Below are 16,664 nucleotides of genomic sequence, written 5' to 3'. Positions count from 1 at the left end.
ATTAAGTTTGGGTGTCTGTAATCCAATCAAGAGATCAAAGATATTATCTCATCTGAAATTCCTTAATAGTGACATTGTCTTTTTGCAAGAAACCCATTTGAGAAATGAAGACCACATTAAGCTCAGGTGTTCTTGGGGGGTGAGGCTTTTCACTCAAACTTCAATTCTAAATCCAGAGGGGTGGCAGTGTTGTTTAATAAAGGAGTCCAGTTTTCTCTGACTAAGGTCATAGCAGATAACAACAGAACATATTTGATTATAGTTGGCATGCTATTTCAGAATCCTATTCTCCTAGTTAATGTTTATGCACCCAACTTTGATGACCCCAAATTCATAAATAGATTGTTTGAAACTCTTCCTTCTTTGAATACTCATAAGTTGATTTTTGAATCTGATTTTTATCCTCTGATCTTAATTGTGTAATCAATCCTGCTTTGGATCGTTCAAATCCTTGTGTGTTGACTCCATCTTCCATGTCCAAAGCAGTTTCAGAGTTTATGGCCTGCAATGGATGTATGGATCCATGGAGATTTTATAATACCCAGGCCAAAGTCTTTTCCTTTTTCTCGCCAGTACATCAGTCATACTCTCTATTGATTTTTTTATAGATAGTAGTTTTATTCCTAAAGTTACATCAGTTAAATATCACGCTATTATAATTTCTGATCATGCTCCCCAGACATTCAGCTGGCGGTACAACCTCACTATTTACCACCATGGAGATTAAACACTTTTTACTATCAGATAACACATTTATTGAGTTTATCGCTTCTTCAATTGATACTTACTAGTGCAGTGCCCGTGCAAAATATTTTTTTGTGTGTTTTTAGTAATTGTTGGTTCGGTGTGTTTGAGTGCTCATTGTTACAATTACACATCAAAAGTTCAGTGACATTTTTATTTGTGCATGGTAGAAAGCAAATACTGATACTGACATAATGACATACAATAAATATGGAAAAATGAACTACACTATAGAGGGAGCAGGCTACACAGTGAACTCCGAGAAAACGCTACGCTTAAGCAAACAATTTGTGAATAGGCTACTATAAATGATGGCCGTGAAAGAGACTGTGAACGCATTAAATAGGATATGTTTAGTTGGTGAATAGCATAGGCTACTATTACACAGTAGCAATAACACTAAGCGCACCAGAATAAAATATAATATTCAGAAATAAACAGTGTAGCTGACTTACAGATTCAGTTAACATCCACAAATGAATAAGCGCGACGATTCAGGGAGCAGGCTACACAATGAACTCAGAAAAAACGCTATGCTTGAGCAAACAGTTTGTGAATAGGCTACTACAAATGATGGCCGTGAGTGTTTATGTCAGAATATTTATTTTTAAACCACAATTTTCTAAGTGCTTCTTTTACCGATATATTTAATGATATTTTTTTGCATTTCTAATCCAAACAACATCAAACTTAGCACTGCACTTACTCGTGCCCATGGCAAGAAACCTGTCAAGTTTGAAATCCATCAGACTAACGGTTCGAGAGATATGCGAATAACAGACACACAGACAGACAGACAGACAGACAGACAGACATTCCTGTAATTTATAGATAGATAGATATGGCTACTAATCAGAACAGTGAAACCTCTTTTTCGTTGTTGTGGGAAGCACTCAAGGCTTTTTTTACGTGGTCAAATCATTTCATACTCTGTGCAGTTAAATAGAATTCATTACACTCTCCAGTGATATTTTTAATATTGATCAACAGTTAGCAGCTAGTCCATCTCCAGATCTTTTCAAGCGTCGTATGGACGTGGAGCTTGATCTTATTACAACAACTAATGCGGAGCGTTTGTTGTTGCATTCTCGCAGTTCATACTACGAACATGGTGAAAAGGCTAGCCGTCTATTAGGACACCAAATAAGATGGAGGGCAGCCTCACGCCTTATTCCACAGATTAAAGACAATTCCGACGACTTCATTTCTGATTCAGATGGCATTAACGCTACTTTTAAGTCTTTCTATACTGCAATATATTCGTCTGAGCTCCCGTCTGATACCAGTATAATGCCTTCTCTCTTACAGGACCTAGAAACCCCTACAATTGATTCAGCTGTTTCCAATGCTCTTGAAGCCCCACTGGGTATTGATAGGTACTCTTCTGTAAACTTTCCTTGTTTACCACCCAAGCTGGTATGGGAGGATTTTCTTGTGATTAATACTGGTGAAAAGGCACTTATTTCCAGGATTTATTGTCAAATTATTGATTTAGAGGATTGTACTATTGCTATAAGACTAAACATGCCTGGGAACATGAGTTGGGTGAAAAGTTTGGGGACGACTGGTGGATAAATGCTCTTAATAGAATTTACACAAGCTCAATATGTGCTTGGCTTGCACTCATACAGTTTAAAATATTTCATAGTGTTCATTGCTCCAAAGCTCGGCTTTCTGCGATCTATTCCAACGTTGATGACAGTTGTGATAAATGCCGCATGTCACCCTGTAATCTGAGTCATATGTTTTTTTTTTCTGTCCAATGCTTCATAACTATTGCAACAACTAATTTGAGACTATGTCCAAAATATTTAAAATCAAGGTTGATGTCTGCCCTACTACTGCAATCTTCGGGGTTCCCAAAGTTTGGTCTCGGTTTACATCCAAACAGTTAGATGTACTTGCCTTCACTTCTTTATTGGCTAGATGGCGGATTTTATTTCTTTGGAAGTCCACCCAGCCTCTGTGTGGGTGACAATGGCTTGTGGATACTATGTATTTTTTTAAGCTGGAAAAGATCAGATGCTCTTGGTATGCCAGCTGTAGTTCTTAAAAAAAATAGCAACCTTTTATAACCTGTTGACTGAATTCCTTTAAATCAAAAAGGTACAATTCTGTTTAGACCACATTAAAGTCCAATATGCTTATGCCCATATGTACCTATTTTTATTGGCCACAAACAGATTTTCACTGTAATGGTCTTATAGATTTTCCATATTGTATTCATCTACATAAAATTAGACATTTGAGGTTTTTTGTTTCCTTTCTCAAAAACATTGCCTGCTAGAGTCCTCATGTATTTGCTCCCTTCTCTTCTGTTTCACTCCGGATCTGATGTCATAAACCACAATAGCAACAGTAGCCACGCCCACCAGCGCTGAGATGACCAATCGAATTACAGCTTCAGTAAAACCACAACAGTGGACAGAGTCTGAAGAAAGAAACAGAAGAACACTTCATTATTAGTGTACTTTAAATCTTCTTTGGGTGTGACATAAAACAAACCACTAAACAGTGAATCTGGGAGATTAAAATGGAATATTTGATGCTGATAACCTTTATAAAGAGCAACTCAACAGAACATAAAGCAAAAATTAAAGTTTTTAATGACAGATATCTGAAAACTGTCTAGAATCTATTAAAAATGTTATTAATGTGATAATTTTTATTCATGAAATAAATTTTGCAGAAAAAAAAATTATCTGCCACAGATAATCTCTAATATAATCAGTAAATAAATAATACCTTCGCATGTGTGACAGAGTTGAGTGATGTTGTCCAGATGTGTGGTCTGGTTTGTGATGGTATTGTTCAGCACACAGCTGTAAGTGTTGTTATCCTGATATTCCACCTCCAGAGGTAGAGAGAGACTGATGCTGAGATCAGACACACTGATGCTGGACAATACACTGATTCCTTTGTACCAGGAGAGAGTCACATCACTCACATTCAACACTGAACACACCAGTGAACATCTGGACTCTGATGATCCAGATGATGAAGAACAGTTTGAAGAGTTTCTGGTGATGACGGGAATGGCTAGGTCAGCTAAAAACAGAAATCAGAGAGCTTTTACAAAAGTGTGTTTTTCTTTCACTCAGGGCAGTGCTGGAATCAAAAGTCCATTCAGAGCCCTTTCTGTTACTAAATATATTACACACAAGTTATTAACACAACAATTCTCACCATAGACAGTGACACTGAATATCTTGTATGGAGATCCTCTATTGCTGAAGATCTGTACTTTATAAAGTCCAGATTGTTCAGTTCTGATGTTTCTGATGGTCAGAGATCCAGTTTGACTGTCCATCTGGAGTTTCTCCTTGTTGTTATATACAGATATGATCTGCTTATAGAGTTCAGCTATACGAGTATCTTGAGGTCCGAACATCCACAGTATCTGATCTTTACTCTGTATTTCAGTAACATCAGTGTTTAGAGTGACAGAATCTCCCTCCATCACTGATACTGACTTCACTTCATCTGTATCAGCACCAAACACACCTGAAATAAAACTGCATCTAATCAACAGGAGCAACTAAACATGAAGGATTTATTTTTAGAGTTAATTGTATTTTGGTAACAAGACTGGTAAGACAACGCACAAGCAACACAATGTGGTTTAATGCTTATCTGGACTGATCATTCAAAATAATTTTTTGTTTAAAATTTTATTTAACATGTATTGCAAAAACCAAGAATAGCTATGGGTCTTAGTCATAGAGGTAACTCAAAAAATAAAAGACAAAAACATATTATCAAACAGACTTTACAAAAAGCAGCCTATAAATAATTAGAAATATCTTACCCTCCAAACAAATTAAAAATATGATGCCAATCCACATGCTGGAAATTGTATCGACTAGTATAGCTGTGAGTCTCTGTAGTGGTATTAGTAAAACGGAGGGATATTCAGCCAATGATTAGTGACGTCATTACTTCTATTGGGTGGAGATGAAACGCAGCCCTTGATAGGTTTCGTTTACTTTTTTACAAAAACCCTTAAGCAACCTTTCTACATACAAAGAAAAAGTCATTCCCTTCTTGCTGTCTGTTTATATTTTACAAACATAAGAAATAAAGCATCATATTAATATATTTAAATGATATAGGCTATTATATACCTGTTTATTGTGGTTTGCGTGATAAAGCTGGTAGAGGTTTGTGTGCAGCTGCGAGCGAAACAGGATTTAGCGGTTAGATCTGATACCTTCTGTCCACGTGTGTTGCCATAAGTGTTTTCCACTTAATGTTTATCTAGGTCATGTTGTTAACATAATGAAAATGGGCCAAAAAGGTGCAATGATTGTAAAGTACACAATCCAGTAAATTAATGTAGACTGTCATCATGTAATTCTCCAATTCAAACAAACTAAACGGACAGAAAATATCATTTCCACCGGGACTGACAAAATTACTTGTTCACGCTCGCTAACTAAAGCGACTAGTTCTCATGAATGTGCTTAATACAGCCTATACACCCATAATGAATTGGTGTAGTTATATGAAGAGGCAAATTTATAAGAACTTGAGGCTGGTAGAAGCAGCTTGTTTTTAGAAACTGCCACAATGCCAGGAAACGAAAATGTCTCGTGGCTTAAAGGCCACATCTGCGCTTTGAGGTAATTTATATGGGTGCTTATAATATGCGTCCTTCCCATGCCAGTCATTTTGATGTTTATAAGTTAGATACCTCCTTAGCATGAAACGCTAGAATGAGGTGGTTTATAACTTTTAATTTATCCATCTATGGTCTCCCACTGTTTACATTTAAGGCATTTTAGCGTTATATGATTAATTTACAAGAAAAAAACCAATGTTGTCTTTATCTCCTTTAGTCTTGCATTATATTATTAAATTGGTCTCCCTCAGTGCCAGTTGATTTCTATTTTTACTTTTTTGGGGGAATATTGGAACATATGCAATGGATTGTGGGTGACTGGAGGACATGGACACTTGATGCATCCTTTAAAATAGATCTCGGTATGGCTCACTTTGTGGCGCTTTTCCACTTTATGGTACGGTACGGTACGGCTCGCTTTGGCTCACTTTAAATGGTACCACCTAGCTCTGTTGAGGTTCCAAGCGTACCGTATCAGTCTATAATCCCACCCACTTTGAAGCGGTACTAACTGCAGTGGAAAAGCGAACCGAGCTAAAGTGAACCGAGCCGTGTCGTGCCGAGCCGAGTCGTACCACGCAGTGGAAAAGCGAAGTGAGAGGAACCGTGCCGCGCCGCGCCGAACCATACCGAGCCGTACCATGCAGTGGAAAAGCGCCATAATAAACCTATATTTGCCAAGCCCTGCTTAACAACTACGGTGACCGGGAGGGGATATGTTCGGTTTACTTAGTTTTGTCGTGGCCACAACATATAAACTCGTGGGAACGTGATATTAAGTCGTGGGAATGTCATAGTATCTCATGGGCACACAATCCTATGTTGAGCAAAGGACATCTGTTTCTCGTGGCCACGACTTAATATGTTGAGGGAACGGCATCCGTTTCTCGTGGCCACGACTTGTTGAGGGAACAACATCCGTTTCTCGTGGCTACCAGTTTTATACCATGTGGGAACCGAATCTTCACACGCGACACACTCCTGTTTTTACCCCGGTCATAATTTACTTTGTTATTTGTTCATTTAAGTTTCTCATAATTTGTTTTTGTTTATTGCCTAATAAATGTGCATTTCTCCGGTGCGTTCACTAGCCTACTGCGAAGATTGCGAGTCAATAGCCTATCGTCAACTTCATCTTTGCCAGAAGTTAAATTTAAATTGCGTGTGTGAAGGAATGATGATGTTTTAGCAAACTGTATTGCTATACTGAGGAAAGGAAAATTCAACTGAAATATGTTGAAATAAAATGTAGGCTATTTGTATAGGGGAGCGCGGGGCACAACCTAACGCGGGGCTAGTTGTAACACGCTTGTTTTAAATACTTCCGCACATGCTTGGATGACGAAACTTTGTGTATTTACTAGTTGCCATATCAACACTATATAGAAAAAAAAAATCCGCCAAAATTATTCTTTTTTTGGAAGATATCCATAGACATTTATTAAACCATAGCAAAAGTAAATTTCTTACTTAAGTTAATTTTTCATCTCTATTTTTTGTGTTTATTTAAAATAAGACAAATCTGATATTATTTTAATCTCCAAGATGTTATTTAACAGTTGAGATAGTTCTTTAATGCTTCGCTAACTAGCAAAAGACACTAGCAGGGTTTAAACCCCAGTTGTGCAGGCGGGGGCATGTTGTAACACTGCGTTACAATGTGCCCCTATTAGAAATATGCTATTATATTCTATACTTTTATTAATTTTATTGGGAAAACGTGAGAAAAAGGTGAATAAAGACTGAGAGTCAATGTTCAGAAATGACTAATTATTTATTTGTTTTGAACTATGTTGTAAAGCTTTGTTTTCATGTGTTCGTAGTCAAAACTCAAAAATGTGTTTATATTTAATTATAAAAAATTGCCATTATTTTATATGAAAAAGTTTTTTAATTGTATTTTATTTAGAAAATATTTTAGTTTGTTTTGTATATATTTTTTATTAGATCAGATAACATTTTAAGCTGTCATATGTTATGTTACAATGTGCCCCACACATGTTACAATGTACCCCACCTATGGGGCATGTTGTCACATTTCACTTCCATTCTTTCGGGGTATGTCAAGAAAAAAGTATATACTGTATTAATAAAACAAAACCACATAATTGTACTAGACATGTGGGAAATTAATGTGGGAAAAAATAAATACTCTGAACCATAAGTAGATTTACACAAACTGAGAAAGTCAAAAAGCGTTAGGTTGTGCCCCGCTCTCCCCTAAGCAGAGCCGGATTAACGCAAAGGCAAACTAGGCACGTGCCTAGGGCCCGATTGGCGGGATGGGGCCCAGACAGAGGGACAAAAAAAAAAAAAAAAAAAAAAAATGTTTTATCATTGTGACTGATATGCGATATCCGGAGTCGCATATCAGTCACAAAATGCGCCACGAGGAAGAAAAAACATATATAGCCTAAGTCGCACTGGACTAAGTCGCATTTTTTTTTAGAAATGTATTTCTCTAAAGCGGCACTAAAAGAATGTTTTAAAACTTTCACAGAGACCTCAAACTGAAAGCACAAAGCCTGTCTTTAAATTTAATTTCGTTTTGTATTAATTGTATCTTAATTTTAATCGATGTTTCATCAACCAATTGTCTGGATTCAATAAATAAGAAGAATATATAAGCTATTAGAAAATAGATAATCAGGACACGGAGGCGCTGGCGAACCTGGAGCTCGTCTCATAAATGAACCGAAACTCAGCCTAGGCCTATAAGGTAGCCTATTGCCTCACAGACCTGAGACATATAGATAGCTTGAAATGTCTACTTTTAAGCAGAACAATTCAAAACGAAAGAAAACAGACTGCGCTGCTTATGTAATTCGTATGAAATGTGCATTTCTCTCTGGCGCTGCGAAGATCGCGAGTCGTCAGCTTCATCTGTCTAGCCGACACTGACATAAAAAAATAACTGTTTTATTAGTAAACAATTAAAATGTCTCCTGCTATATTTTACATATTTGCCTGTTCCTTACAAAACACTGACAGCGGGGTTTTTGACGGGTTTTTTTTTTTTTTTTTAGCAGCTGCGGACAAATTCTTTCGACACACACACACACACAATATTACGTAACACTCTGCGCTTATGTTTTAAAAAGATAATTTAACATATAAATAAAAAAATGTAAATAGCCCACTTAAAGTGTTTATTACAAATAAATGACTAAATGCTAAAAATTAATACATTTTAATGAACAAACATATGCGTTGCATTTACAATTCTGTGAAAACAGGGGGTGCTGCAGCACCCCCAGCACCCCCACTTCCCGCGGCCCTGAAGCACAGCTCGTTATGCAGGTGTGTGAGTTGTCGTCATCTATTTTGGAGTGATTGCAATGTATTCTAAATATAAACTTGTACTGTAGATCAGCGTAATTTCTGGAAAAATCATTCACCGCTTTATTACGAGTTTAAAAGAGCGCGAGCGTCATCTTCTAAATGCTGCTGATGATTAGATTATACCGACATTACGCCAATAATATCAGTTTATATATTTTTTTCTGCTCAGTAGCGATCGTGTCTTTCTCTTCCACTTGATTTGTGTATAGCATATTTAAGGTAGCAATGCAATATAAAAGCACTTATGCTCATCTACTGAAGTGGGATTCTGGAACTGTGAATAAATTGAATAAAACAGCAAAATAACAACAACAACAATAACATCTTCATTAAACAAAAAAGAGATTACCTTAGATAAAGTTTGATTAATATGTACATACAGTACCGGTAAAAGTCTGGATCCATTACTATTTTTTATGTTTTTGAAAGAAGTTTATTATTATGCTCTACAAGCCTGCATTTATTTGATCAAAAATACAGAAAAAACCTGGAATATTCAGCAAGGATGTGTTAAATATATAAAAAGTGATAGTGAAGACTTTTTTAAAACAACTTTTTAATAATCAAAAATCCTGAAAAAAGTATCACAGGTTATAAAATAAATATTAAAGGAGAAGTTCACTTTTAAAATGAAAATTCTGTCATCATATACTCACCCTCATGTTGTTTCAAACCTGTATAAATTTCTTTCTTCTGCTGAACACAAAGGAAGATATTTAGAAGAATGTCAGTAACCAGACAGTTTTTGGGTCCCATTGACTTCCATAGTATATATTTTTTCCTACTATGGAAGTCAATGGGACCCAAAAACTGTCTGGTTACTGACATTCTTCTAAATATCTTCCTTTGTGTTCAGCAGAAGAAAGAAATTTATACAGGTTTGAAACAACATGAGGGTGAGTATATGATGACAGAATTTTCATTTTAAAAGTGAACTTCTCCTTTAAGCACCATTTCTAACATTTGATAATAAATCAGAATATTAGAAAGTTTTCTGAAGGATCACGTGACACTAAATTCAGCTTTGCATCACAGAAATATAAAGTATAGTAAAATAGAAAACCATTATTTTACATTTTAATAATATTTCACTATATTATTTTTCTGTATTTTTGATCAAATAAATCCAGGCTTGATGAGCATAAGAGACTTCTTTCAAAAACATTAAAAATAGTAATGTGTCCAAACTTATGTACTGTGTAAGTAAAAATATACTGCTTTTAAAATTAAATGTTGTATAAATAAAAAGGTTAGGAATCATATTTGTTTCAAGTGTTTTTTTATTGGGGGTGGGGGGGCCTCCAACTTGAATTTTGCCTAGGGACTCCTAATGTCTAGAACCGGCCCTGCCCCTAAGCAACGTATTAAACTGCAAATTAACAATATGCCCTAATATTTCATGAAAACAACGTTACAGTCAGGCGAAATATGAAAGACAACATCTTGTTGACTAGATTTGGGTACAGTTTTTACTGTAGAATATACTGCCACGTCGAATAAGCTTTTGTTTAGCAATTTCTATATCTATTTTTGTCAAAAATAAAGTCATCAACTAAGATGTTAGCTGTTCCAATGTTGACTAAATTCAAACTAATGAATACATAGATAAAATGTAGGCCTATAATCTTTTTTTTTTTACAAAGGAAGAGTACACTTGAAATATTGTTGAAATTGTAATTATTGTTGTAATTGTAACCTTTTTAATAAAATAGCAAAACATATTTACAAGATAGATGTAAGCAAAATCTTAAATGGTCAATATAAGTCTTCTTCTAAATATATCTTTTGTCCTTGCATTGTGGCTCAGTCAGTGTCACACCTGAGTGAATGGCTCATCATTATGCAGAGTGGGTGGGACATTGTATTCTAAGGTGTAAACCACTCCTAGTTCACGCCCCCCTCGCATATTGGCTTTCCAAGCAAAACCTGTTTTACATCAATTTAAATCAATGTATGGTTTTATGTGAACGATAAAGCAAGACTATTTTCACATAATTTTGAAGAAAAAACTCTAGGCGAGGACATCCATTAGTCAAAAGTCTTATTGACACATATTTACTATGTGTTTTGTGGCCTTATTTCAGAAATTTTAGTTTTTCGTTTTTTCAATAACCACGCATAAACATTATTTTCTCAAAAATGAAAACATGTACATACACGTGGCTCACATATTATGGTAGCCCTGTTTGTGCTATATAGAGTGAATTTACACCTTTGCCATTAATATGTTTATATGCAACTGAAAAAAGCACAAATGTCAGGGCATGTCAGAACATCTCAAGGGCCCCAAAAACAGCCCAGACCCCAGAGGGTTAAACGAGACTTTATTCGTGACCTGAGTATTTCATTCAAGCCAGCAAATTTCAGACGAAAAAGCCCATTCAACTTAAGAATACGCTTCAGGTGACTTTCACACGTAGGCTACCCATGTCTTAATGCCAGAGAGCGCACTATATATTTATATGACTATACTAATTCAATGTAAAATGTTATTTCATCAGTCATCTCCATCTCCGACTGCTGTATATGGTTACAGTATTGACCGGTGTGGCTCCCTCAACATAACTCGTGGCTACGAGAAATAGATGTCGTTCTCTCAAAATATAAAGTCGTGGCCACGAGAAAAATATATCGTTCCCTCAACATATGATCTCGAGGCCACGACATGATGTCGTTACCTCAACAAAATGATCTTGTGGCCATGATTTATTATCACGTTACCATGACTTAATATGACGTTCCCACGAATAATTATATCGTGGCAACAACATATTATCACGTTCACACAAGTTTATATGTCATGGCCACGACAAAACTAAGTAACATTTCCCCTCCCGGTCACCGTAAACAACACACCAAGGACAAAAAATTTATAAAACACAAATTTTACAAAACCTGTAATACAAAACCACTTTTAATGAAAATGTTTGCAATTGTTTTGTAAAAGGTGTCATTATGCATGTTTTGTGTCAACAGCCTACAGCGTTTCAGGCGCACTCCAATTCCATGTTCAATCGACCAAAAAACAAACGGGTGTCGGAGAGAGTCAACGGTGTAGAACACACCTTATTTTGATGTGTAAAAAGTACCATATACTGTATTTCCACTACTGTGAATGTGCTGAATGTCAATATGAGTATTGAGTGATAGATGCAATATTTGATATGCTGCTGCTGGCATGAATAACAGAATAAATAACACTGTGTTCACTGTATTCACACTGCAGACTCATTTAGAGACAAATTACCTGCTGCCATTTCAGTATAATGCATGTTTCTTTTCAGAATGACTTTGTGCAAAAAAAAAAAAAAAAAAAAAAACTAGATGGCCAGTAACCAATAGGGGACCTTATCAAACATACAAGGGGGACCTAATAATTCTTCAAATTAAAATCTAGTGTATATTGCTGATTTTTTCAGATGGTTTCAGATGGGGTGTGTACTATCAAACCTGTTTTTCTACTTTCTAACATGACATGATCTTGCACTGCACTGTCTGTGCAGAAAACGTACTCGGTTACTAACGTAACCTCGGTTCTCTCTAGAGAGGAAACGAGTACTGCGTAAATCTTACGCTAGGGGAAATCTCTTTTCCGCGAGATACTGAAGCCAAAAAATTATCCTTAATTTTGAAATAATGTAAAACGCGTTGCGGCAGCATGCAGACATAGGCGAGACAGCTCGCGCGCCTATTGGCTGCCCTGCGGCAACTGCAGCAGCCTATCGATAAGGCCCTATCGTGACGTCATCACCAATGGGCGTGATGTGTAAAACGGGCGTGGCCTGGGGCTATAAATATAGCATCGAAAGGCTAGCTTACCGGTTTTTCATCGCCGGAGCGAACCGGAGCGTGCGCAGGCACGGCAAGATACGCAGTACTCGTTTCCTCTCTAGAGAGAACCGAGGTTACGTTAGTAACCGAGTACGTTCTCTTACGAGAGGTACTCTCGTATTGCGTAAATCTTACGCTAGGGGAAACAGTGTAAAACGCCGTGCATGCTATGATCCAGCACCAAAGTCCCAAGGGCAAGTGCCCGGGCTCATGTAGTACATGATCATAAGTGACTCACAGAGAGCCCAGGAAGAGTGGCTAGAATAGCATCATTCCTGTAATGCAGCATCCTATAAGAACAGTTATAGTGATGGTATTTTATTCAGTCAGGGCGACCCCGGCCTGGACTGATGAATATAGTGGGTCTTACACACTGCCCATAGAGCTGCGCAATATAAACGAGCGTTGCTCGAGCTATTTCGGTATTCTGGGCCGGACGTACTCGGGGCAGACAGTACCGATTTTTAGACTGAAAGCAGCTTAGCTTGCAGAGCGGGAACCTCTAGGTTATAAAACCTTATAAATGTAGACGGGGAGGCCCAGCCTGCCGCCATACAGATATCTTGCAAGGCAATCCCACTAGACCAAACCCACGACGAGGCCACGCCTCTCGTGGAGTGCGCTCTGACACCTAATGGGCACTGCAAGCCCTTAGAGGTGTAAGCCAGCGCTATAGCATCTAGATAGACTCTGTTTCGACACGGCGAGTCCCTTAGAACGTCCGTAGAGTGAAACAAAGAGCTGCTCCGTCTGTCTGAAAACAGACGTGCGGGACACATAAGCCCTTAGCGCCCTGACTGGGCAAAGGAAGCTGGCGTCCTTCTCCTCGTTAGAGACCGGCAGGGCAGACAGGGAAATTACCTGGGCCCTGAACGGTGTGTTGAGGGATTTAGGGACGTACCCGTGCCTTGGTTTGAGTATGACTTTCGAGTCATTTGGCCCAAACTCCATACACGTCGCGCTCACTGAGAGCGCTTGTAAGTCCCCTATGCGCTTCACTGAAGCGAGAGCCAGAAGAAACACCGTTTTGAAAGACAAGTGTTTGATATCTACTGACTGGATTGGCTCAAATGGGGCACCCTTCATGGCCTCCAAGACCGTAGAAAGGTCCCATATGGGGACTGAGGGAGGTCTGGGAGGATTTAACCTCTTAGCTCCTCTAAGGAACCGAATGACCAGATCGTTCCTTCCCAGTGACTGACCAAGCGTTGGTTTGGAAAACGCTGCTATAGCCGCCACATAGACTTTGAGCGTGGATGGGGCTCTGCCTTCATCCAGTAGCTCTTGTAGGAAGGAGAGAACCTCCGTCACTCCACAGTCCAGGGGTGAAAAGCCGCGTGCTGTGCACCAGCTGGAGAACACTGACCATTTTGAGGAATAGAGCCGTCTCGTAGAGGGAGCTCTAGCCTGCATGATCGTGTTTAACACTCCCTCTGGGGTATCAGAGGGTACCCGTTGATGGCCCACGCATGTAGGGACCAAAGCTCCGGGCGAGGATGCCAGATCGAGCCCCTGGCTTGAGAGAGGAGGTCCCTCCTCACTGGTATTGGCCATGGGGCAGTGCTCGTCAGCTGCATAAGAACTGGGAACCAAGCCTGGTTCTTCCAGAACGGAGCAACCAGTAACACTGAGCATCTGCTTTCCCTGATCCGCTCTAATACCTGAGGTAGGAGCGTGATGGGGGGAAAAGCATAGAGCGGGCAGCGGGGCCAGATGTGGGCCAGCGCATCCCTGCTCTTTGAGAAAAATTCCGGGCAGTGAGCGTTTTCTTGAGACGCAAACAGGTCTATCTTTGCTCTGCCGAATGTCTGCCACAGCAGTTGGACTGTCTGCGGATGCAGTGACCATTCTCCTGCTGGAACATTGTTCCTGGACAGTCTGTCTGGTCCCACATTCAGGTGGCCAGGCACATGCGCTGCTCTGAGCGAGCGCAAATTGTGCTGAGCCCATACCAGGAGGCGTTTCGCTAACCTGTACAGGTTTCGGGATGTGATGCCTCCCTGGCGATTTATGTAGGCTACCACTGACATGTTGTCCGAGCGGACCAAGACGTGGTGTCCTGCTATTTGGGGACGAAAGCGCCTCAGCCTCAGCCATCATTTCCAGGCAGTTTATGTGCAGAAGCTTTTCCCGTTCTGACCACTGGCCGAAAAACGGTCTGCCCTCGAGCAGTGCTCCCCATCCAGAGGTGGACACCCCCTTCACACTCGAGGAAGTCCCCAGGCTTACACCTGACTGGTACCAGTCGGTCGCTCTCCAGGGTATCAGTGCTGAGACGCATTTCTGATCGACCTTGAGGCGAAAGAGACCTGAAGTCCACGCTCGACGCGGTACTCGCGCTTGTAGCCAGAACTGCAGTGGGCGCATGCGAAGCAGACCCAGCTGGAGAACTGTGGATGCTGCTGCCATGAGACCGAGCATCCTTTGAAACTTCTTTAGCGGGACTATAGTGCCGCGGCGGAAGGTTTCTGTCATGCGCTGAATAGTCAATCTGCGCTGTAGCGATATTTGAGCTGTCATTGACAGCGAGTCCAGTTCTGTGCCCAGAAAAGATATTCTCTGACTGGGAGACAGTGAACTTTTCGCCCAGTTGACTTTGAGACCCAGATTCTCGAGATGTTCGAGTAAAATGGTTCTGTGTTCTATGAGCTCCGTATGTGACTGAGCTAGAACCAGCCAATCGTCCAAGTAGTTCAAAACTCGCATTCCCCGAAGTTTCAGGGGAGCGAGGGCTGCGTCCATGCACTTCGTGAATGTACGGGGTGCTAGGGACAGGCCAAACGGTAGGACTGTGTATTGATAAGCCTGGCCCTCGAAGGCGAATCTCAAAAATCGCCTGTGACGTGACGCTATTTGTATTTGGAAATACGCGTCTTTCAGATCTATTGACACAAACCAGTCCCCGTGGCGAATTTGCGCAAGGATTTTCTTGGTTGTGAGCATTCTGAACCGGCGTTTTGAAAGCGCTTCGTTCAGTTGTCTTAGATCTAGAATGGGTCTGAGACCCCCGTCTTTTTTCGGAACCAGAAAATATCTGCTGTATAGCCCCCCTTCGCTCTGAGCTTGAGATAAAGGCTCTATTGCCCCTTTGCTCAACAGTTTCGCAATTTCGGTACGAAGTACACTTGCTACTTCCTTTTCTACCGTGGTTTCGACTCGCACCGCACAACGGCGGGGACGTCGAGCGAACTGTAGCGAATAGCCTCTTTCTATAATGTTCAGCACCCATTCTGATACACCGGGAAGCTTTGCCCACGCATGTGCAGGCATAGCTAAGGGTTGAATGAGATCGGAGCTCTGGTCGTGACATAGTGGCGACCGGGGAGCTTCGGTATGCTGTATTATAGACACCGCATTTGCAGCGCTCGAGGCGGGGAGTGTTTTGATCACAGCGGGCGGTTCGCCCGCGCTCGGCTCTCTCACGGCAGGTAGCTGAGAGACGGCGAGCGTGGGGGAAACCGAGGGATTCGTCATGTCTGTGAGTGAATGTGGGCGCAGGACAGCGGGCACATTTGCACTGAAAACACCATCGACCTGAGTCGGCTGTATGTGTGTTGGTTTCGTTTTTACAGAAACCGAGAGACATGCAGCGTGTAGTGTTTGTGGGCACTGGGACGTGGGCACGTTCACTACATTCTGTGCGCAATCGACATGAGTCGATTTTATGTGCGCGAGCCCTGTGGGGCGGGCTGTGTCTGTGTGTAGGAATGGGCACTGGGCAGTGGGCATTTTTACTACACTCATAACACCGTCGGCCGTGGCCGGAATACCAGAAAATACGCTCTTTACAGGATTTATCTGGGTCGCCGTGAAAACGGCGTTTGTGTACAGGCAAGCGGGTAATGTAACCGACTTGTTTACTGTAGAGTACACTGGAACAGTCGCATGTAATGGAACTGGACGAGCGAGAAGTTTTGGTGGAAACCCGGCCGCAGCGGGGCTCTCTCACCGTCGTTTTCCTAAGCTGGCTAGGAAGACTTTGAGGCCTCGGGCTTCATCTCAATCTTCGGCCGAGTCCCACGCTGTGGGGGGCGGCGGCCGGCAGAGCGAGAGCGTGGTCTCTGGTCCCGGGCCTGTCGACGCTGTGAAGCGGCGGCGGGGGGCGGCGGCTGCGAGCTGCGAGCAG

The 16,664-nt window shown here is 40.6% G+C and overlaps 2 protein-coding genes across 2 annotated transcripts in view; one reads left to right on the top strand and one right to left on the bottom strand.

Moving 5' to 3' along the window:
- The window catches only part of LOC309475103 (uncharacterized protein), a 66,715-nt gene that overhangs the window by 40,977 nt on the left and 9,074 nt on the right, over positions 1-16,664 (top strand). The window lies entirely within an intron of this gene.
- LOC309475106 (uncharacterized protein) lies at positions 1,326-4,703 on the bottom strand. Its single transcript, XM_082137725.1, has 4 exons — positions 4,553-4,703; positions 3,931-4,248; positions 3,490-3,792; positions 1,326-3,175 (listed from the first exon to the last, which is right to left on the bottom strand). The coding sequence occupies exons 1-4, from the start codon at positions 4,587-4,589 to the stop codon at positions 3,012-3,014; spliced, it is 822 nt and encodes a 273-aa protein (XP_081993851.1). The 5' UTR covers positions 4,590-4,703; the 3' UTR covers positions 1,326-3,011.

Source organism: Leuciscus leuciscus (assembly GCF_965113295.1).
Source record: "Leuciscus leuciscus genome assembly, chromosome: 15".
In the NCBI taxonomy this organism is placed as follows: domain Eukaryota; kingdom Metazoa; phylum Chordata; class Actinopteri; order Cypriniformes; family Leuciscidae; genus Leuciscus; species Leuciscus leuciscus.
Note: the sequence above shows the minus strand (reverse complement) of the source record. Positions and strands in the feature narration are given on the sequence as shown.

Excerpts from the sequence above, each read along its gene's own strand:
- LOC309475106 (XM_082137725.1), bottom strand. The coding sequence starts at position 4,589 with ATGTGGATTGGCATCATATTTTTAATTTGTTTGGAGG. Across the intron at positions 4,249-4,552 it reads ATTTTTAATTTGTTTGGAGG|GTGTGTTTGGTGCTGATACA; the intron begins GTAAGATATTTC and ends GTTTTATTTCAG. Across the intron at positions 3,793-3,930 it reads ATTCAGTGTCACTGTCTATG|CTGACCTAGCCATTCCCGTC; the intron begins GTGAGAATTGTT and ends TTCTGTTTTTAG.